At 45.0% G+C, this 22,914-nt stretch overlaps 1 protein-coding gene and 1 long non-coding RNA gene across 3 annotated transcripts; one reads left to right on the forward strand and one right to left on the reverse strand.

Moving 5' to 3' along the window:
* Positions 1 to 488: 488 nt before the first annotated feature.
* On the forward strand, positions 489 to 19,287 carry LYRM7 (LYR motif containing 7). Of its 2 annotated transcripts, none has more exons than XM_084763800.1 (5): positions 489 to 655; positions 2,568 to 2,640; positions 5,652 to 5,722; positions 7,689 to 7,770; positions 18,728 to 19,287. In XM_084763800.1, exons 1-5 carry the CDS (start codon positions 638 to 640, stop codon positions 18,796 to 18,798), a joined length of 315 nt encoding a protein of 104 aa, XP_084619926.1. In that variant the 5' UTR covers positions 489 to 637; the 3' UTR covers positions 18,799 to 19,287. The 2 variants fall into 2 exon arrangements, with proteins under 2 accessions (XP_084619926.1, XP_084619927.1); XM_084763801.1 differs by lacking the exon at positions 489 to 655 and adding an exon at positions 688 to 879.
* On the reverse strand, positions 19,286 to 22,846 carry LOC311587249. Its single transcript, XR_014775803.1, has 2 exons — positions 20,284 to 22,846; positions 19,286 to 19,374 (listed from the first exon to the last, which is right to left on the reverse strand). It is a non-coding gene; the product is annotated as an uncharacterized lncRNA (long non-coding RNA).
* Between the last annotated feature and the right edge of the window lie 68 nt (positions 22,847 to 22,914).

Here is a 22,914-nt window from a genome sequence, read left to right on the forward strand (position 1 = left end):
ATGTTTTATGGTTATGACCTTGAGGCTTATAATAAATGATCTCCTACCTCAGCAAAACCAAAGAGCAGGGCCAGATAAGTAGGGTAATGATAATGCAGAGGGTGAGGAGTCTCTGGGATCAAGCGTGTGACTTTCTGGGGGAATAATTAGGCAAATGTACAAACACAGCTTTCAGGAGTCGGCGTTCTGATCTGTACCGGCTGTAGTTGTTAGAGCTTGGCTTTGTTTGCGCACGTTTCCAAGGAGACAGTCACAGCTGGGAAACGTTAAAATCAGACACTTTAAGAGACGACCCACGCCCTTAAACACGAGGTAAAACCGAGCAGGTTCCGAGGCCACGCATTAACAAACGGGCATGAACAAGGAACGACCTGCAAGGCGGAAGGGACTCTGTACCTAACAAACATGGCTCCCCGGTTACTTCCGTTCTGTGCGTAATTTGCCTCCGCGGCTTCTCGCAGTTTTACATTTGGAGCTGCTTAGCAAACGCCTGGCCTCCGTCTTGAGGAGAAGGCGGGAAGAGATGATCGCTGCATTCTGATTGGTTGCTATGCGGTAGCGTTGCCGGCTACGCCCCGGCCCTGATTGGTTGCCAAGAGGGGAGGTTTGAGAGGCAGATCGGCGGCGTGGGGGAGCCATGGGTCAGCCGGCCAAGGTGACCGGGCCGGGTAGGAGGGTGCAGGGATGCTGAGGCTCAGGACCCTGGCCGGGGAGGGAGGCGACCCCGAGGGCGGAGAGTGGAGGAGGGTGACAACCTTGAGGGGCGATGAGTGGAGTGAAAGAGGGTGACGAATTTGAGGCAGGGAGAAGACCCCCGAGGGGCGGGACTGAAGGAGGGGGGAACAGTGAATGAGGAGGATGACATAATCGTGGAAGATGGTGAGTGGAGGAGAGTGATCGCCGTAAACTGACCACTTTGCCTTAATCAAGAGTCCAGTAGTAGGAAGATATAATCAATAAAACCGTAGGAAGTTCTTCAAATTAAAAGCACAGCATTTTGTGAACCTGTTACTAGGATTTAACTTACTTAGAGGGATACAGAAATCTCTAAGAGAGGGAGAGGCAGCATTGCTGAGCCTAATATGGCAATCTCAGGCAACATAGAGCTTGTCTCAAAATTTAAAAATCACAAAGAACTGTGGGCAGAGACCGGAAGTTTGATTAGGAGTTAGGAGGGGCTGGCCTCAGACTTACTGGGTAGCCGAGGCTGGCTTCCCACTCGCAGCAGTCTTGAGCCAAGAGCTGGAATTACAGGTGTGAGCCGCTACACCCAGCTACTTTCTGTATTTGCAAAGAAGTTTCTGTTTTGTTTTGTTTTTTTGAGACAGAGTTTCTCTGTATAGCCTTGGCTGTCCTGGACTCGGTTTGTAGACCAGGCTGGCCTCGAACTCAGTGATTCACCTGCTTCTGCATCCCGAGTGCTGGGATTAAAGGCGTGGGCCACCACACCCAGCCTGAAAAGAAGTTTCTTAGTATGGCTGTGGTAGTATTTAGTTCACTACTAGGGCGGTTGCTTAGCATTTTCAAGGCCCTGACTTCCATGTCCAGCACTATATAATTAATAAATAAAATATGTAAATTATTTTATTAGCACCAATGAAACATTGGCCTCAATACTTTTGTGGTAATAAAGATGGCATTTGCTTTTTAAATTATTTATTTTATGTACTTGGGTGTTTTTCCTGCATGTATGTCTGTGTACCATGTGTATGCCTGGTATCCACGAAGGCCAGAGGAGGGTGTCGGATGCCCTGGAACCGGAGTTAACGGGGTTGTGAGCTGCCATGTGGGTGGCGGGAAAAGCCTTGATCCGCTACAAGAGCCTCAGCTGTTAACCCCAGAGCCATCGCTCCAGCCCCCATTTCTTTTATTAAGATAAATTAGGGGTGTTTGTTTTTGTATTAATCCCCCCCCCCACCGTGCAAGTACTATATAAAATTACTGAGATTACTTACCTCTCACTGTTTGGTTTGAGACTACAGTCTTGCTATGGTCTTAAACATTGGGAACAAAGCCAGGTGGTAGTGGCGCACGCCTTTAATCCCAGCACTCAGGAGGCAGAGGCAGGTGTATTGCTGTGAGTTCAAGGCCAGCCTGGTCTACAAAGCGAGTCCAGGACAGCCAAGGCTACACAGAGAAACCCTGTCTCAAAAAAAATCACAAAAGAAAAGAAACAGAGAACTTTGGGATCAAGTGATTCTCTCTTTTCCACTTCCCAAGATTATGGGACAACAGGTGACCTAGTTTTCTCTGTGTGTGGGTGTGTGGGTGTGTGGGTGTGCACGTGCAGAGGAAAGCCTCACTTGTTGGTTCTTGCCTTCCATCTTGTTTGAGGCAGGGACTCTAATTGGCCTTTGTAGCCAGGTTAGTTGGCCCTTGAGTTTCTGCGATTCTCCCTTCTCTCTGCCGTCATCTCACAAGAGGCGCACAGTGACTACAGGTGTGCGCTACCATGTTCGGTTTTTACGTGGGTACCAGGGATTTCAACCCAACGCCCTGAGATCGTGGAGCATGCATTTTATCCTCTGAGCCATCTCCTCGGTCTGAACTCTCCTTTTTCTTCCTAGGTTTTACAGCTCTTTAAAACACTGCACAGGACCAGACAACAGGTTTTTAAAAATGATAGGCGAGCATTAGAAGGTAAATATATATCTTTCCCTCCTTTAGAGCAAAGCCTGCTTTTGTTGTTGTGTGCTTCATGTTTTGCAGTGCTAGGAACTGACCTTAGAGCCTCACACATGCAAGGCAGGCACTCTGCCATTGAGCTAGGTAGCTAGCCTGAGCCTGAGCCTGAGCCAGGATCTTAACTATCTCAGTCTGAGCACTCCAGGAGGCAGAAGCAGGCAGATCACTCTGAGTTCTAGGCCAGCCTGGTCTACAAAGCGAGTCTAGGACAGCCAAGGCTACACAGAGAAGCCCTGTCTGGAAAAACTAAAACAAAAGAAAACAAAAAACCCACTCTGGCTTTGAACTCGCTTTTATGGAGGATGACCTTGAACTCCTGATCCTCGCCTCTGAGGTGTCGGTCACACCTGGTACACATCCATTCTTTAGCTGACTGCTCTTCTTTTCTGACTGTGTGGCATGACGTTTATCCTCTCTCTCTGGCATTCCATAAAGACCTTCTCATAGTATACTTATGGAAGACTACTTCGTATCTATAAAGATCAAATTTTCATATAGAATCAATGAAAAAGGGTCTGGGTTATACTCAAGACTCTTCTCTGTGGTATAACCCAGTTTTTGAACTTTAAAGGCAGCTGCTACCATGTTGTTTATGCCTGAGTAAGTGTAGCAGTCACTGCAGCTGTGAGAGATTACGCCCACATGAATCCTGACTCAGCATCTCTACGTTTGAGGCGGTTTCAGGCTCATCTGGAAGTAACAGCAGCTTTAGACCTCAGGCTCTACATGAGTTTTGTTGATTTCCACCCATCATGCATTTCCAACCTCCCTAAGAGGGCACTAGGCAAAGTGTTCCCAGGAAATCAAATTTTGTCATTTCTTTCTTTCTTTTCTTTTCTTTTCTTTTTTTATTTTTATTTTTTATTTTTTGTGGTTTCTCTGTGTAGCCTTGACTGTCCTGGAACTCACTCTACGGATCAAGCTGGCCTTGAACTCAGAGGTCTTCCTGCCTTTGCCTCCCGAGTGCTGGGATTAAAGGCATGCGCCACCACTGCCGGCTTTGTCGTTTCTTTTAAATATTGGTTTTTATTATGTTTAATTGTGCATGTGAGTGCTGTTGCCCACAGAAGCCAAGGTGCATAGGCTCCCTGGGAGCTAGAGCGACAGGCAGTAGGTCCTCTGCAGGAGCTAGAGCGACAGGCAGTAGGTCCTCTGCGGGAGCTAGAGCGACAGGCAGTAGGTCCTCTGCGGGAGCTAGAGCGACAGGCAGTAGGTCCTCTGCGGGAGCTAGAGCGACAGGCAGTAGGTCCTCTGCGGGAGCTAGAGCGACAGGCAGTAGGTCCTCTGCGGGAGCTAGAGCGACAGGCAGTAGGTCCTCTGCGGGAGCTAGAGCGACAGGCAGTAGGTCCTCTGCGGGAGCTAGAGCGACAGACAGTAGGTCCTCTGCAGGAGCAGTACCTGTTCTTCTTTTGTTTATTTTTTTTAACTTATTATTTTTTTTAAAGTTTATTTTGTTTTGAGACAGAGTTTCTCTGTGTAGCCTTGACTGTCCAGACTCACTTTGTAGACCAGGCTGGTCTTGAACTCACAGAGATCCACCTGCCTCTGCCTCCCAGCTGCTGGGAGTACAGGCGTGCGCCACCACATCTGGGTATGACCAGACTCTTAACCACCTTACATACCAAGGAAGATCAGCACTGAAGGAGGCTCCTGTGGCTTTTTTTTTTTTTCCTGTTGACCTGGTATATTTTGTTGCTTTAGCCAGCCTTTGTTGACTATTTCTAAGAGCTTCATACAGATTGTTCTATTAAATGCTCACAACACAGCAAGGTCAATTAGATTAGAGTAGATTAAGCTGCTGTAGTGGGAGTGGTAGACGTGATACTAAAAGGTTTTTTGTTTGTTTGTTTGTTTTGTTTTGTTTGTAGCTGTCCTAGAACTCAACATGTAGACGAGGCTGGCCTCGAACTCACGAGCACCTGCCTCTGCCCTCCTGTACTTAGTTCAAAGGCATGCAGTACCAACCTAGCAACTTCGCTTTTATCATTCACTTTTGTGTCAGCCAAGGTGCTGAGGATTGAGTCTTCCGTACTGATGCGTCAGTGTGTGTGCAGGGACAGGTTACTTGCTTGTCTGCACTGGTTCATGCCATCCTCATGAAGCATGGTAGTTGGATGTGGTGGCACATACATGTAACGTCAGCACTCTGGAGGCTAAGGAGCAGGCCTGGGCTTTACAGTGACACCCTATCTCAATACAGAATAAAGCAAGGCGTTACTTTAAACATTTAGGCTTAGAGGAAAAACTTACTTGGATTTGGATTTATTAGAATCTAGTAGCTCTGTAGGGGCTGAAGTTAAAGAGAAGCTGGCCATGGTGGCCTTTAACCCTAGCACTGGAGAGGCAAAGGATGGAGGATCTCTGTGGGTTCAAGGCCAGCCTAGCCTACGTAATGAGTCCAGAACAGCCAGGGCTATGTTGAGAGAGCCTGTCTTAAAGAAAAGAAAGAAAGAAGTTGAAGAAAAAAGGCACAGGGGAGCAGAGTATCAGAGCACTAAGTTTTTTTCATAGATTCAGCCAGCTCTCAAGAGCTCCCCAGGAGACTTGGTTAATATATTATTTCTTCCTCCTGCTCCTCCTCCTCCTCTTCTTGTGCTTTTAGACTGAACCTCACCGTAAAGCCCAAGCTGGGCTCAGACTTGAAATCCACCTGCCTCATCCTCCTACGTGCTGCTGTTACGGTGTATAACACCATGCCTGCAACACGTCTCTCATGCTGCATTTTATGAGTGACACTGAATAACATGTAAATATCATGGGTTTTTTTTTTTTTTTCTGTTTTTTTGAGACAGGGTTTCTCTGCGTAGCCTTGACTGTCCTGGACTCACTTTGTAGACCAGGCTGGCCTCGAACTCACAGCAATCCCACCTGCCCGCCTCTGCTTCCCAAGTGCTAAGATTTAAGGCGTGGGGCACCACACCCACCTATCATAAATATTAATTGCCTATATTTCTGTCTCTCTCTAGCAGCCAGAATAAAGATAAATGAAGAATTCAAGAAGCATAAAAGTGAGACCTCTCCGGAGAAAATAAAAGAGGTGCAGTAATGAATAGGTTTCCGTTATGATAAAGCTGGTGTAAATGGTTTTGTAAAAGAGGGGACAGTGGGAAAGGAGGGTTGTGTGAAGGAAAGCCGTCACGCCACGCTGTGGACAACCTGCACTTGTTTGCTGTGGCTCCCCACCTCAGGATTATCTCCTGCCCTCAAAGATAACAAGGCCCCCAGGGCAGGGAGCGCAGACATGGCTCTGGTCAAGTCCAGAGCAGTGGGACCATAGCAGAAGCATACATCCTTTTCTTCACTGGAGGCAAGTGACTAAAGCTAAGGAACTGGCATTCTCATCATGCTGCACTTCAGAGGGAATTTTTGGCTCTTTTATCAAAAGTAGACTTAATCCCCCGGCCCCCACCCTGGGGCTGGAGAGAGAGCTCAGCACTGGCTGTTCTTCTAGAGGACCCAGGCTCAATTCCCAGCACCCACATGGCAGCTCACAACTATCTGTAACTCCAGCTCTAGGGGATCAGACACCCTCATACATGTAGGCAAAACACCAATGCACATGAAACAAAAATAAGTAAAATGTTTACAAGTGTCTGTCATGGCATTGGTGCAGCAGCCATAATAAGCACTTTGGCTACTTGCTCAAGTGAAGATGGTCCACTGACACTAGTGTTTGAACGCCTAGTGCTCTCAATGCATGTTCACTGAAAAAGTACACTGAAAAAGAGGGTTTTTTTTCCTGTATCATGCAGACCTGGTGAATACACATTGTCTTTCTCCTGCTTTTTCTATGTCTAACTTTGTATAAGCACCCTTAGGAAAAGCAATGCAGAGTAGAACCGGGTGTGCGGGAGTGTGTGTGTCTGTGTGTCTGTCATTGTAGGACTCTAGAAGGGAAGCAGCAAAGTCATGAATCCAATGTCAACAACCCGGGCTACATGGAGATACTGGAGAGAGAGAGCGAGAGAGGGGGGGGGGGAGTGCAAACCTGTAATCTCAGCACTTGGGAGGCAGAGGCAGGCAGATCTCTGTGAGTTCAAGGCCAGCCTGGTTTAGAGAATGAGTTCCAGGATATACAGAGAAACCCTGTCTCAAAAATACAAAAAAAAAGAGAAGGGGGTGGTGGTGATGGGGTGGGAGATTGATTTGGTAATGGAGAAAATACAAATAAGAGAATGCCTCCCATATTTAATAGCATTTATACAAGTGAATAAAATGTTAGGTAAAAATACTTTTGTTTGTTTATTTGCATTTTAAAAAAGATTTATTTATTATTATATATACAGTGCTCTGCCTGCATGTAAACCTACATACCCAAAGAGGGCATCAGATTACATTGTAGATTATTGTGAGCCACCATGTGGATGCTGGGAATTGAACTCATGACCTCTGGAAGAGCAGTCAGTACTCTTAACCATTGAGCCATCTCTCAGCCCCTTCTAATTTTTAAAAAATATTTATTTTATTATATGTACAGTGTTCTGTCTGCATGTACACCTACAGGCCAGAAGACTTCACCAGATCTCATTATAGATGGTTGTGAGCCACCATGTGGTTGTTGGGAATTGAACTCAGAACATTTGGAAGAGCAGACGGTGCTCTTAACCTCTGAGCCAGCTCTCCAGCTCTGTATTGTTTTTTTGAGACAGGCTCTCACTATGTACCTCTTGCTGTCCTAGAACTCACTATGTAGACAAGGCTGGCCTCAAACTCAGAGGGATCAGCCTGCTTCTGCCTCCCAAGTGCTAGGATTAAAGGCATTTGCCACCATGCCCAATCCCCAAGACATTTTAAAATGTATATTACAACAAAAAAAGTTCTAAATCTGTTTTTGAACAAAATATGGGCTGTACAAAGATGAAGAGTATCTGAATTGCCTGCACTTTCTATACTTGATACAGTTGCCCACAGATAACAGCTACATTACCCAAAAGGGACCTGCAAAACTATGGTTTCAACCCGATGAAGCACTCAGGGGTTACTCTGTTTGACTTCTTTAACAGGTGATGAAAATAGGTTCCGATGTTGAACTACTGCTCAGAACATCTGTTATCCAAGGTATTCACACTGACCACGACACGCTGAGTAAGTAAAGGGAGAAAATGATTGCTGAGTGTGATGCGTCAAAACAGTGAACAATTACTGTACCTTTGCTTGCCTTTATTTATTATTAATTTTTGAGGTTTGTTTTTTTTTTTTTGAGATAGGGTTTCACTGGGTAGACCTGGCTGTCTTGGATTTGCTATATAAATCAGGCTAGCTCCTTGAGTGCTAGGATTAAAAGCGTGACCACACGCACCACACTGGTATTACTCTTTAATAGTAACACCTGGGATTGAACTCAGATTCTTTTTGTGTTTTTTTGTTTGTTTGTTTTCTCTCTGTTTTTTGAGACAGGGTTTCTCTGTGTAGCCTTGGCTACCCTGGACTCACTTTGTAGACCAGGCTGGCCTCGAATTCACAGCGATCCGCCTGCCTCTGTCTTCTGAATGCTAGCATTAGAAGTGTGCGCCACCATAGCCTGGTTTATTTTTAGATTTTTAAGTTTTATTTTATGTGTATGGAAGGTTTGCTTGTATGGTTTTTGTTGTTGTTGTTTGTTTGTTTGTTTGTTTTTGTTTGTACCCCACCCATGTTTGCCTGATTGTGGTGGAAGTCACTGGAGCGTGTTAGATCCTGGGAGTTAGATTTATGGATGGTGCACGCAAGCTTGTGAATGCTGAGAAAGGAACCAAGTCCTCTCCAAGAGCAGCTAGTGCTCTAACTGCTGAGCCATCTCTCTAGCACCCCTCCTTCCCCAAATCTTAATTCCTGCTTATATTGTAAAATTGTAGTTACAAATGCTTACTGTGTAGACCAGGATGGCCTTGAACTCACAGAGATCTGCCTACTTCTGCCTCCAGGGTTCTGGGATTAAAGGGTAGACCACTACCTCCTGGTCAACCAGTTTTGTTTTTGTTCTGTTTTGTTTTTTAGAGACAGGGTCTCTCTGTGTAGCCTTGGCTGTCCTGGACTTGCTTTGTAGACCAGGCTGGCCTCGAACTCACAGTGATCCGCCTACCTCTGCCTCCCAAGAGCTGGGATTAAAGGCGTGCGCCACCATGCCGGCTGACTTTGGCCTTTTTTATGGGCTTGAAGGAATTCTTATATGTTGTAAATACAAATCGTTTGTTGGCTATGTGTATTCTAAGAACCTTCTACTTGTAGCTTTTCCCTTTGAGGAGGTCGCTATCTTAATATAGTCCAATTGATCCATGTTTCCTTTATGCTGGGTACTTTTGGATCCTGTTGCAGAAGACTTTGTATCAAGCAAGGTCATGGAGAGATTCTCCCATGCTTTGTTCCAAAAGGTAGCTTTTTTGCTTATCTTCTGACATTGCCTTTGTATCTTTTAAGAGCGCTTGGTCCACTCTCTTCCCACTAACATGAGCTTCCACAGCAGACAAGACCACTGAACCATGTAAAGGATCTTGACTCTTAACTCTAAACAAACTTTGACTCCTTCACTTTTGCAGTTGCTGAGCGCAGATCCACTACAAACAGGCTGGATTTTGATTTCACCTTCATGAATTTCTCCTAGAATTAGCATATCACACCCCCCCCCCAGCACCCCTCCCACAGGAGGGCAGCATTTCACATTCCTTCCTTTTGTTGTTGTTGTTTCGGGCTTTTTAATTTATTTTTGAGACAGCACCTCTCTATGTAGTCCTGGCCGTCCTGGAACTTGCTATTTAGACCAGGCTGGCCTCTAATTCAAAGAATCTGCCTGCCTCTGTCCCTTGAGTGTTGGAATTAGAGACCAGGCCAGGCCTAGTGTCTCCTATTTCTTGAGGTCACTTCCTGAAAAGCCATCAGTTTCCGGGCAACTCCTTGCTGGTCTACATGCCTCACCACATTTCGTTAAGATGAGTTTCAAGATGGGTCTCTTTCACTTCAAGCAGGCTACTTCTTCCCACTCTAGCCTAGGCAGGGGCCATCCCTGTGACTCAGCGCTGTGATCAGTATGTAGTCACACTGCTGCGCTTTCTTCTCAGCTGAAGCTTTGTGGTCAGAACTTGAACAGCTTTATAGAAAGGAGCCTTTATAAGATAACGGAAGGCTGTCTTTGTGGTAAGGCAGAAACAATAGCAGTCAATTATGGAGACTCTTCACACCACTCACCAGTGTTGAAAACCCAAGGTTAATGTGACTGACAGGCAGCTGCTTTGGCTGTAGCCATGGTGATGTTTTCCCACAGCCTGGAGGCTTGGAGACAGGAATACATTTTAGAGGCTTCAGAAGTCTAGACTTCTCAAGCCAGTGCCTTCTGATGGGGGACCTGTCTGTCAGCTCCGTAAGGGCATCATCTAAGCCTGTTGTGACTTCCAAGTAACATGTACATCAAGAGGGTCTCTGGGTGAGCAACTGTTGTGAGGTATACATCGGAGAAGAACACTTGGACACAGGTTCAAGACAATCAAAAGGCTTTGTTAACTGGCTGGCTACCCTGGGTGTCAGGACCCAGGCAAAGTCCCTGGCCTTTCTCCCGGTGAGCATTTAAGCACAAAAACTACATCCTGGGTTGCCACACCTCATTTAGGGACTTTCCCAGAACTGTGGACTTCGATGGAGTAAGTCCTTGTTCTTGTTTTGCGGATGTGTTTGCTCCCTGTGTTCTGGGTTCCAGGCCTGAATGGTACCTCCATCATGGTGTCAGTTGTGCTAAAGTCTGTTCTACAACAGTGCTACTTCAGGCTCTGAGAGTTTCCCATCCTCCGCACCAGTTTACTCTGTTGGTTTCTCTGGCCTTTGATAGTAAAGTGTGAATGCACCAAATGTTGTTACATGGAAAGTGAACCAGCAAGCAGCTCACTTCCAACTCAAGGCTTCGCCATGTACCGTCCAGGCAGGAGGACCAGAGGCCAAAGCCTCCTCTACCCTGATATTTTCTTTTAGATTCTATTATTTAATTAAAAGATGTTTGTTATTTATTTTATGTGTATGTATGCGCACCTGAGTGTGTGTGTGTGTGTGTGTGTGTGTGTGTGTGTGTGTGTGTGTGTGTATCATGTGCATGCAATAGCCTAAGGGGTTGAGACCCTTGGGAACTAGAGTTAGCTGATGTGGATACTGGGAACTGAACTGAACTCAGGTTTTCTAGAAGAGCAACTTAACCGTTGAGCTATCTCTCCATCGCTCTGTTTTGTTTGTTTTGTTTTTTGAGACAAGGTCTCCAGGATACCTTGTAATTCATTAGGTAGCTGATGACCTTGTACTTCTGGTCCTCCTGCCTCTACCTTCTGAGCATTGGGATCACCATGCTTGATATATGTATATGCTAGGCAATCACTCTATTGTCATTGCAAAAACAAGCCTTCACCTCAACAGGTGCCCTCTGAAGTGCCCACCTTCTCTCTAGCCCCAACCATGTATGTGTGTGTGTATATATATATATATTGTTTTTGAGACAAGGTTTCTCTGTGTGGCCTTGGTTGTCCTAGAACTTACTCTGTAAACCAGGCTGGCTTCAAACTCACAAAGATCCACCTGCCTCTGCCTCCCCAATGCTGGGATTAAAGGCGTGAGCCACCACCACTGCCCGGCTTTTAGCCCTCTTTTTTGTTTTGTTTTGTTTTTTCTAGACAAGTTTCTCTGTGTAGCCTTGACTGTCCTGGACTCTCTTTGTAGACCAGGTTGGTCTCAAACTCACAGAGATCCACCTGCCTCTCCCTCCCCAATGCTGGGATTAAAGGCGTGCGCCACCACTGCCCAGCTTGCCCAATTTTTTTTTAACTTCCTCTCTAGCATATATGTAAGACAGGCAACATTGGGTTGTATTTCTAAATATATGTGATAACATTAATAAAATATAGCAAGAGCTAGGCACAGGGACACACGCCTGTAATCCCAGCACTAGGAGGCAGAGGCAGGGGGATCATTGTGAGTTTGAGGCCAGCCTGGTCTACAAAGGAAGTCCAGGACAGCCAAGGCTACACAGAGAAACCCTGTCTTGAAAAACTATAACAACAACAACAAAACAAAAAGGAAAAAAAGACAGCAAGAAAATTTTTTCAGATTGCTCCCCCACCCACCAAGACAGGGTTTCACTTTGTAGCTCAGGCTCTCTTGGAGCTCACTATGTAATCCAGGCTGGCCTCAAGCTCACTGCTTGCCTCTGCCTCTGAGTGCTAGAATTAAAGGCATACACCACTACACCAGACTCAGGTAGCTTCTTTTTTTTTAACTTCTGCCTCTCTGTGTATGTGTGTGTGTGTGTGTGTGTGTGTGTGTGTGTGTGTGTGTGTGCGCATGTGTGCATATTTGTGTGTGTGTGCACATGTGTGTATGGAGACCAGAAGTTGATGTCAGGTGTCCTGGATTGGCTCCACCTAATAGTTAAAGACAGAGCCTCTCAGCCAGGGGTGGTGGTGCATGCCTTTAATCCTAGCACTCAGGAGGCAGAGGCAGGAGGATCATTGTGAATTCGAGGCCAGCCAGCTCTACAAAGGGAGTCCAGGATAGCCAAGGCTACACAGAGAAACCCTGTCTTGAAAAACCAAAAAAAGGGGGCTGGAGAGATGGCTCAGCGGTTAAGATCACTGACTGCTCTTCTAGAGGTCATGAGTTCAATTCCCAGCAACCACGTGGTGGTTATCAACCATCCACAATGAGATATGGTGCCCTCTTCTGGCCTGCAGGTGTACATGCAGGCAGAACACTATACATTTAAAAAAAAAAAAAAAAAGACAGTCTCACTGAACCTGGTGCTCACTGCTTATGCTAAACTGGCTAGCTGGCCATCCCTAGAGATCCCCACCTCTCTAGCTCTGAGACCATTAGTTGTGTGTTTCTGCATGGGTACAAGGTATCAACACTCAGGTCCTATGCTTGCACAGCCAGCATTTTATCAGCTCACCCATCTCCTCAGCCCTAAACATCCTGCCTTTTGATCCTTTACATTTGTCGTTATCAAATGCTGTCTGATTTTTCCCCTAAGACAAGTTAATGTGACTCAACCTATATTCACTGACTCCTCATTGTAGGTACTGGGACTTATGTGGAACAATGGGGCAGAACAAATCTGGTTCCTGTCCTTATAAAACTGAGCACCTTTGTGAAAGATTGGTAGTTAAATATTCCCCCACAGCCCTTTCTGTATGTCAGTGCCTCTCTGAGCTTCAACACAGGCAGGCAGGCACAGGGTCTTGGAAAGAATGTGACCAAAGTATAAGCTCCCCATTTCATCTTAAGGCTATTTACGTGCCTGATATATTTAGCAATATTTTTATAACTGTAAAATATCATTTTTGTTGTTGTTTTCTTTTTGAGACAGGGTTTCTCTGTGTCGCCCTGGCTTTCTGGAACTTGCTCTGTAGACCAGGCTGGCCCTGAACTCATGGAGATCCATCCACCTGCCACTGGCTCCTGAGTGTTGGTGCTTTTCCTTGCTTTAAGAAGTTGGCAGCTGGGTGGTGGCGGCACATGACTTTAATCCCACCTCTCAGGGAGGCAGAGGCAGATGGATCTTAAAAGGAAGTGCTCTGCGGCTGGAGAGATGGCTCAGTGGTTAAGAGTGCTGCCTGCTCTTTCCAGAGGTCCTGAGTTCAATTCCCGGCAACCACATGGTGGCTCACAACCATCTATAATGTAATCTGATGCCCTCTTCTGGCCTATAGGTGTACATGCAGACAGAACACTGTATATGCAATCAATAAATAAATCTTTTTTTCCCAAAGATTGATTTATTATTTATATATTCTGCCCAAATATGTGCCTGCACACCAGAACTCATTGTAGATGGTTATGAACCACCATGTGGTTGCTGAGAATTGAACTCAGGACCTTTGGAAGAACAGACAGTGCTCTTCACCTCTGAGTCATCTCTCTAGCCCCATAAATAATTCTTAAAAAAAAAAAAAAGAAGAAGAAGTGCTCTGGTCAGAAGTCAGTCTGAATGTAACACATGAGAGAATAAATTATAAAATTTTTTGAAGAAGGTAAACACAAAAGGTGTATATCTACAACATAATGTGCTTAATAATATGTAAAAAAGAATACATAAACAAAAAAGAAGTGGTCTCAAGGTATCACTAGCAAGTATAGCAGATCGCAGAGACCATTAGTAAAACATGACTGCCTTTATTGCTTAAAATTAGGTCAAGATGCTTGCCTGTGGCTTGTTTCTGGGAACGACTAGAAACAGACTTGAGGTTTATAGTTTTTGAGTGAATTATATTGCTAAGAAACCCAGGCTTGTCTAGTTTACTTCAATTCTTAAAGCCATCCTTAGTCTCCTAAACTCAGATGAACAGGAAGTGGACTGTGAAAGCCCCCAGAAGAGGCTGTCTTTCTCAAGGTTTCCATACCCCAGGACAGGAAGTGGCTCAGAGGCTAGAGCTGGCGTCTGTGTACTAGAGTGCATCAGAAGGGGTTGTGAGACTTTTGAAATAGATTTGGTAATGTCAAATTGTGAGGCTGAGGATTTATTCTGTTACCAAATTAAGTCTTTACCTAGCCAGGCAGGGTGTCACATGTCTTTAATCCCAGCATTTTCAAGGCAGAGGCAGGTGGATCTCTTGTGAGTTCAAGGCCAGCCTGGTCTACAAAGTGAGTCCAGGATAACCAGGGCTACACAGAGAAACCCTGTCTTGAAAAAACAAACAAAAGCAAAAAGCAACCCCCAAAAAGTCTTTGCCTTTTCCTGTCCCTGGAATTAGAGTTTTTTTTGTGGCCTGGCCACCACCATGGATTCCCAACCTCATGTTTTTATTTTTCATCCATCACTTATTTCTAACTAAAGTGCCGTGGATATCTACTATGTGAGCCACAGATGGACGCACTTGGCGGGGCAGCGCAGCCCATTAACCAGAGGTCTCTGTGAATCTGGGTGCGGCTGTGGGGACAGGTAGTAAGTGGGAGTGTTCTGTGAGTTGCTTATTGCCCTATCACATACCCAGAGAGGGACATCAAGGAAGGATGTAATGTGATTTCCAGACTTTCTGGCCTCTTTCATAAGTACCTATCTACTGAGTGTTATTTCCTCTGAAGCCATTGTTTTATTGAAGAGGAATGGGCAGGGTGGGGCTTCCCTCCTGCCCTTTGTTCTTCCTGCTTGCAGTGGAAATGTGTTAGCAGAAGGGGAGGCAAACTGCTGTTCACCTAGGCCTGCAGGCAGGTTGAGAAGATCCTGGGTTCTTAGCAGCACCAAGGATGTGTACAAGCTCAGACCTGCTGTGCCTCATAATGGAAGAAAATTAAATCTGTCTGTCTCTGTCTCTGTCTCTGTCTCTGTCTGTCTTTGTCTCTATCAAGACAGGATCTGGAACTCTATAAACAAAGCTGTCTTCGAGCTGAAAATTAAGTATCTCATTAAAACACTGGTAGACTTCTGATTATTCAAAGCTGAACATAGTCTAAAATAATATTGATAGGTTTAGTAATTTATTTCCCTATAAAAGACATTTGTGGAGGCTGGAGAGATGGCTCAGAGGTTAAGAACACTGCTGCTCTTCCAAAGGTCCTGAGTTCAATTCCCAGCAACCACATGGTGGCTCAACCATCTATAATGAGATCTGGTGCCCTCTTCTGGCCTGCAAGTATACATGCAGACAAAATGCTGTGTATACTTAATAAATAAATAAATCTTAAAAAAAAAAAAGGCATTCGTGAATCCATGTTATATAGTGTGATTTGTTGTTTATCTTATCTTTTCGAAGAAATTATGATCCCCTTGAAGCCAAAGAATCTGTTGTTGTTGTTGTTGAGACAAGGCTCTGGCTGTTCTAGATTTGCCATGTGAACCAGGTTGGCCCTGAACTCACAGAGATCCACCTGCCTCTGTCTCCTGAGTGCTGGGTTTAAAGGCGTACACCACTATGCCTGGCTTGCCAAGGAAAATTTCATGTTTACTTTCACCGTGTTTTTTTTTTTAAATGTAATATCCAGCATAAAAAATACACATATGTTTGATAAGTGAAAGAAATTATTACCATGATTAAGTTAAAACCAACACAGTTGCTTACTTGGACAAAAGCACTAAAGAGCCAGAAAAATAATTACAAGTCAGAACTAAGCAGGGGCTTTCTCATTTCATAAGCCAGATTCATCCTATGGGCATATTACCTTATTACCTTATATTTGTGTGGTAGGGTCCTTATACTCGTTGTTACGGTATGCACATGGAGATTAGATGACAGCTTTCCTGCCACTGTGTGGGTCCCAGGGACCTGATCCAGATTGTCAGGCTTGGTGGCAAGTGGCCTTGTCAACCTTTCTCTCTATTAAGTGCAAATTTCAGTTAATTTCTAGATTGAGTTTCTTTTTCATTTCTTTCTTTCCTTTTTTTTTTTTTTTTTTGTTTGTTTGTTTTTAGTTTTTAGTTTTTTCCGAGACAGGGTTTCTCTGTGTAGCCTTGGCTGTCCTGGACTCAGTTTGTAGACCAGGCTGGCCTTGAACTCACTGGGATCTGCCTGCCTTTGCCTCCCAAGTGCTGGGATTAAAGGTGTGCACCATTATGCCCGGCTTTTAAATTATTTTTTAAGAAAGACTTATTTATTTATTTTATGTATGTGAGTGCTCTGTTTTCATGCACACCAGAAGAAGGAATCAGATTGCATTACAGATGAGCCACCATGTCGTTGCTGGGAGTTGAACTCAAGACCACTGAGCCATCTCTCCAGCCCTACATTGAGTTTTTGTTGTCGCTGACATTTTTTTTATTTAAGTAATTTATTCAGATTATATCTAATTTGTTATCCCCTCACTTGTATCTTCTCGTTTCCACTCTCTCCCTCTTTCATCTTATTCCCCTCCCCTAGGTCTGTGACAGAAGGGGACCTTGTCCCCCACTATAAGATCACAGCATATCAGGTCTCTTCCTGGTAGCCTGCTTACTCTTCCTCTGAGTGTCACCAGGTCTCTCTGTTGACATCTTTAAGACAAGGTCTCATGTAGTGCAGGCTGAGCCTTCTGCCCCTACTTCTCAAGTGCTAAGAGTATAGGACTGTCCATCACACTGATAGTTTATTTAAAATACGTCAACACGGCACTTGGAGGGATGGCTTAGCAATTCAGAGTCCATGTTGTTCTTCTAGAGGACTGAAGTTCAGTTCCCATCACCCACATTGGGTGGTTCACCATCACTTGTAACTTTGCCCTGGGGGAGTCTGACATCCTCTCCTGGGACACCCACACACATGCGCAGACACACATTCATATACATAAATAACAATAAGTCTTCAAAAAATACTTAAAGATGCATTTCTTTTTGTTTTTGTTTTGTTTGAGACAGGGTTTCTCTGTGTAGCCCTGGCTGTCCTGAAACTCCCTCTGTAGACCAGGCTGGCCTCGAACTTACAGATCTGCCTGCCTCTGCCTCCTGAGTGCTGGGATTAAAGGTGTGCACCACTACCACACAGCTACAAGGCCCTTCTAGCAGAAAGAACCCCTTTTCCCCTGAGGTCCGGGCCACTGAATCTCCAGTATCTCCTGTGTCTAGAATGGTTGTTAGAGGAGCATTTGCTCTCTCGTTCAACACAGAATCTTATAGATCCCAAGCTGGCCTAAATTCCTTGTATAGCTGAGGATGACCTTGATTTCCAGCTCTTCCTTCCTCCACCTTCTGAGTTCCAGGTTATAAGTGTAGACTACCACACCAGGGGCTGGGGATTGAACTCAGGGCCTTGTGCATATAGTCAGCCACTCTACTACCTGCTTTTCCTGAGACAGGTTTAGCTAGGCTGGTCTGGAACTCATTGTGTAGCTTAAACTGTCCTCGAAGTCATGGTGATCCTCCTGTCTTAGCTTACAAGTGTGATTAAGATTACAAGTGTGAGTCGCCATACTGGGTCTTACGAGGATGGCTTAGCCAGGTTCTGCTCTTCCAAAGAAAGGGGGAATTGATGTATGTTGTTGGCTTTCCTGCTTGGGTGGAAGGTGTCCTGGGACTCAGGAGCCCAGGAACCACATAGCTCTGAGGTAGGACAGTGTCCCAATGGAAGAGCATCCTGAGAATGGGGGGTCTAAGCCAGGCATAGTGGCGCACGCCTTTAATTCCAGCACTCGGGAGGCAGAGGCAGGTGGATCACTGTGAGTTCGAAGCCAGCCTGGTCTACAAAGGGAGTCCAGGACAGCCAAGGCTACACACACACACACACACACACACACACACACACACACAGAGAGAGAGAGAGAGAGAGAGAGAGAGAGACAGACAGACAGACAGACAGACAGACAGACAGACAGACAGACACAGACAGACACACAGACAGACAGAGAGACAGAGACAGAGAATGGGGGTCCAGGAACCACACAGTTCTTAGAGGAGACTTCTTCAGCAGAGGCATTGTAGCTCCCAGGGGACGATGTCCCCAGCTGAGCTGAGGAGCTCGGGAGCCTCAGCCCTACTCTACTTAACTTCTTCCCTTCTCTTCATTACTTCTTGGCTTCTTCTGATGAAAGAGTCACACCAGACAGCAAATCTCATAAAAGAGATTTATTGGAGGGTCCAGGGAGTAGAGGGACAAATCCAGAGTTTGCTGCCTCTGCTCCTAGGTGAAGACAAGTTGAGAACTGAGCAGACACAGCCTTTATATAGGATTTCTTAGGGGTGGAGCTTTCTTGGGCAGAGATTTCCAAGGTGAGGATTGGTGGGATTTCAAGTCCTATGCTTGGGGGAGCTTAGTGATTGGTGGGTTTTCCTGTTCAGGGATTGGTGAGTTTTTGTTCAGACTTTTCACATAAAATGAGCAAAATCTGGGGAGGGTTCCTTTGAGGGGCTGGAGATGACTTTTGTGACAGTTACAAAGGCTGGAAATGCCATTATGCTAGAGAGGTGTCGGGGAGAGGCATTAATGTGTTTCTAGTTTTGGTTGTTTAGTTAACTGTGTTCAATAAAACGACAAAGGACTTGGTTGTATAAATTTTTATGTAACATGAATGAGGATCTTACTAAATGCTGTTAGAGCTCGTGGGGAAGTGGGTGTGTTAGCTCATCGGTCTGATTTGAGGAGGAATAGTGCCTGGAGTTCTAACCATCTTAATAATTTCTCTGTGTTCCTTTTAGAACTGGTCCCCAGGAAAGATCTTCTTACAGAAAATGTGCCATACTGTGATGCGCCAACCCAGAAGCAGTAAAGCTTCCAGGACAAAACCCGCCTCTGTTCCTCCCATTTTAAATATATACCTGGCAAAGGTCCTCAACATACACGTTTCTCTCTGCAGCGGCACGTTGCAAATGAGTGACAGGCTGAGGGCTGCAGAGCACAGCAGGGCTCTGAGGACATTCTCGCTGACAGGCAGCCCTCACATGGGCTTGGGGAGGTGGGGCACTCTCCTCTTTCCCTTTGGTAGGTCTTTCGGTCTTACCAAAGCTGTTTGCCAGTGAAGCACTTTACCAAGTTGGTGACTTTTCATCCCATGGGAAACACAACTGCTAAATAGAAAATGCTACATTAAATTGATGTTTAATCCCCAAAATATTAAGAGGGTAAAAAAATTAACATTTTTCCGACAGCTCTCTATTAAAAGCACCCATTGTTTCCCGAGCCCTGTGATTGTTCCTGTGGCTAACAAATAATTATGTAGCATATTTTTCTTTATTCTTATAAAGGCAGCTTTCCCCTTTTTGTTTTTTTTGTTTGTTTGTTTGTTTGTTTTTTGGGGGGGGTTGAGACAGGGTTTCTCTGTATAGCCTTGGCTGTGCTGGACTCACTTTGTAGACCAGGCTGGCCTTGAACTCAAAGAGATCCGCCTGCCTCTGCCTCTCGAGTGCTGGGATTAAAGGTGTGCGCCACCACGTCCGGCTCCCCTTTTTGTTTTATGTGTATGAGTGTTTTGCTTGCATAAATGTCTATGTACCTTGTGTATGTGATGTCTGCAGAGGTCAGGAAAAGGCATTGGGTCCCCTGACCTGGAATGACAGATGGTTGTGAGCTTTCATGTGGGTGCTGGAAGTTGAACTTGAGTCCCCTAGAAGAGTAGCCAGTGCTCTAAAAGCACCATGTCACCTCTCCAGTCCCTATAAAGACATTTTAAACAGTCTTCTGAAGACAGATAAATGAAATATTAAAATCACTTTGGGTCACTATAGAATAAAGACATCCTAACCTTTTTAGGAAGTAGTGGCCCTCCGTCAGACTATTTGTGGCCTTTGTAGAATTATCTGTATTTGGATCACAGTTAGGCTTTGTTATAAAATGCTGTAGATGCCTACCCCTTCTCTGTCTTTGTTTTTTGAGATAGTACCTCACTGTACAGCCCTGGCTTTGAACTCTGAGATCCACTGGCCTCTGCTTCCCCAGTGCCTTACATAATTTGATCCTGAGTGTTGTCAAATAAATAAATAATAGCAATAATATTTGGACTTTATCAAAATTTAAAAACATTTATATAATCGTTAGTGAACAATTACAGTTGAGATAATATTTATGTCATATATCTGTTAATTCTATATAGTATATGTTACTAAGTCTGTAAAAATATTTATCAGATTATAGAAAGGACTTTGAGTATAAGAAAGCAAGCAGGGAAGCTGGATGATGGTGGCACACGCCTTTAATCCCAGCACTCGGGAGGCAGAGGCAGGCGGATCTCTCTGAGTTTGAGTACAGCCTGGTCTACAGAGTGAGTTCGAGGACAGCCAGGGATAAAACAGAAACCCTGTCTCGAAAAACCAAAAAGAGGGGCTGGAGAGATGTCTCAGAGGTTAAGAACACTGACTGCCCTTCCAGAGGTCTTGAGTTCAATTCCCAGCAACCACATGGTGGCTCATAACCATCTATAATGAGATCTAGTGCCCTCTTCTGGCATCCAGGTGGACATGCAGACAGAGCACTGTATACATAATAATAAATAAATCTTTAAAAAAAAAAAAGGAAGGAAGGAAGGAAAGAAAGAAAGAAAGAAAGAAAGAAAGAAAGAAAGAAAGAAAGCAGGGCTCATAGCTCATAGCTCAGAGGTTAAGAACTCTTGCTGCTCCTCTCTAAGACCCAAGTTCAGTTCCCCGCACCCACATCAAGTAGTTGACAGCTGTCTCTTTCTCTCCAGGGATCCAGGGCCCTCTACTGGCCTCCGAAGGCACTGCATTCACATGTACAAACTCAAACCAACAACACACACATATACATAGTAAAAGTAAAGGAACCTTAAAGCAAGCAACCCAATTAAAAGGAAATTATTTTGTGTGTGTTGGTGTTTTACTGCCATGTATGTCAGTTTACCACTTGCACATTTGGTGCCCACAGAGACCAGAAAAGGGTGTCAGATTGCTTAGAACTGAGTTACAGAGCCTTCATCTGGGTGCTGGGAATTGAGCCTAGGTCATCTGGAACACCATCCAGTGCTTTTAGACACTGAGCCATCTCTCCAGGCTCTCAACCCAATTTTAAAAGTAAGTATTTGAACAGATGCTTCAACAACAAAGGCACACAGGAGCTTTCAAGATTGCATGTCCTTTAACCTGCATGATGGAAGGAGAGAGTCAAATTCTGCAAGTTGGTACACATGCACATATAATTTTGTATTTTGTATTTTTCAGTTTTTTGAGTCAAGGTTTCTTTGTGTAGATTTTGCTGTCCGAACTTCTGTAGACCAGGCTGGACCACTACTGCCTGGCCTAAGTTTTTTGTTTTTGTTTTTAGATTTATGCATTTTACTGCACTTATATGAATGTTTTGTCTGCATGCATTTATATGTGCCACATGCATCTCTGTTGTATTATCCCTTGGGGTAATGGATGGTTGTCTGATAACACGTGGGTGCTGGGAATTGAACCCAGGTCCTTTGCAAGAGCAACATGTGCTCTTAACCATTGAGTCATCTCACCAGCCACAATTTTTAAAAGATGTGCAAATGACAAACATAGTGTGAAAAGTTGCTTAACACGGTCAGGAACTGGAAATAAAAATCATAGTGACATACTGTTATGTGTCTAAAATTAGAATGGCCCAAATCTGGATGGCTGACAGTATCAAGTGTTGGGAGGGATGTGGCTTTTCTGAGCCCGGGTCTCACCACATAGTCCTGGCTAGTCTGGAACACACTGTATTTGCTTTTTGCCTTTTTTTTTTCTTCATCAGATCCCTAGGTTACCATCATCATCACTGCTCAGGGCAGGCTCAGGTGTACTGTGATGGTTGTTCTGCACGGCTGTGACAGAGCAGCTGAAGAGCAGTTTCTGGGTTTGGCACATCATGATTTCAGGCCGACACCATAAGGACGATGCCTCAGTAAAACATGGCAGCACTTGGCTAAGCCTGGCAGGCGGTGGGTGGGCGGGCGTAACATGAAAATGACTGTTTCTAGCGACCAACTTGTGCCAATCAGGTTCCATCTCTTAAAGGTCCCACACTTCAAAATAGCCCCACAAGCTAAGGGGAAACATTTAAAAAAGGAACCTGTTGGAGACATTTCCGAGTCGAACTAACTGTGTGTGTGTGTCTGTGTACTTGTGTGTGCACCTGTGATTGCATACAGGTACATGCTCTGACACATGGGAGTCACAGAATAGCTGTGGGTGTTGCCTCTCAGGGAATTGAACTTTTTTTCTTCTGAGTCATCCCCCTGTCCCACATGGTATGTAATCTGAGTTGGAACTGTGGAGGGCTGGGGCTGTAGCTCGGTGGTACAGCACTTGTACAGCGTGTACAAGGCCTAGGGTTCAGTCTCCAGCGCGACAGGAAAATCAACAGCTGGATAGAGACGTCTGTGGAGGCATGGGCTGGAATGCCCCAACAGAGATAGCTGGGGATCCCCATGCTGCTCTAGTAATTTCAAAATTAATTTTAGGGCCGGGTGTGGTGGCGCACGCCTTTAATGCCAGCACTCGGGAGGCAGAGGCAGGCAGATCTCTGTGAGTTCGAGGCCAGCCTGGTCTACAAAGTGAGTCTAGGCCAGCCAAGGCCACATAGAGAAACCCTGTCTCTAAAAGCCAAAAAAAAAAAAAAAAAAACCAAACCCAAAACAAATCAAAAACATAAAAATTAATTCTAGGGATGGGGATGTGGTTTTGTTAGCCAAATGGCTATTGTGTATGAAGCCCTGAGTTCTGTCCCCAGCACTGCATACCCAAAGTGGTTCCCAGCACTGCAGTAGGGGTTGGGTGGGGATAGAGGCTTGAAGATCAGAAGTTCAAGATCAACCTCAGCCTCACAGTAGGTTTGCAGCTGGCCTATGATGTGTGACATCCTTCTCAAAAAAAATAATTTATTAAAATATTGTCTGTAAGCCTGGTGGTGGTGGCAGCGGCGGCGG

The sequence above is a fragment of the Acomys minous genome, assembly GCF_964271855.1.
Source record: "Acomys minous genome assembly, chromosome: 16".
NCBI lineage: Eukaryota > Metazoa > Chordata > Mammalia > Rodentia > Muridae > Acomys > Acomys minous.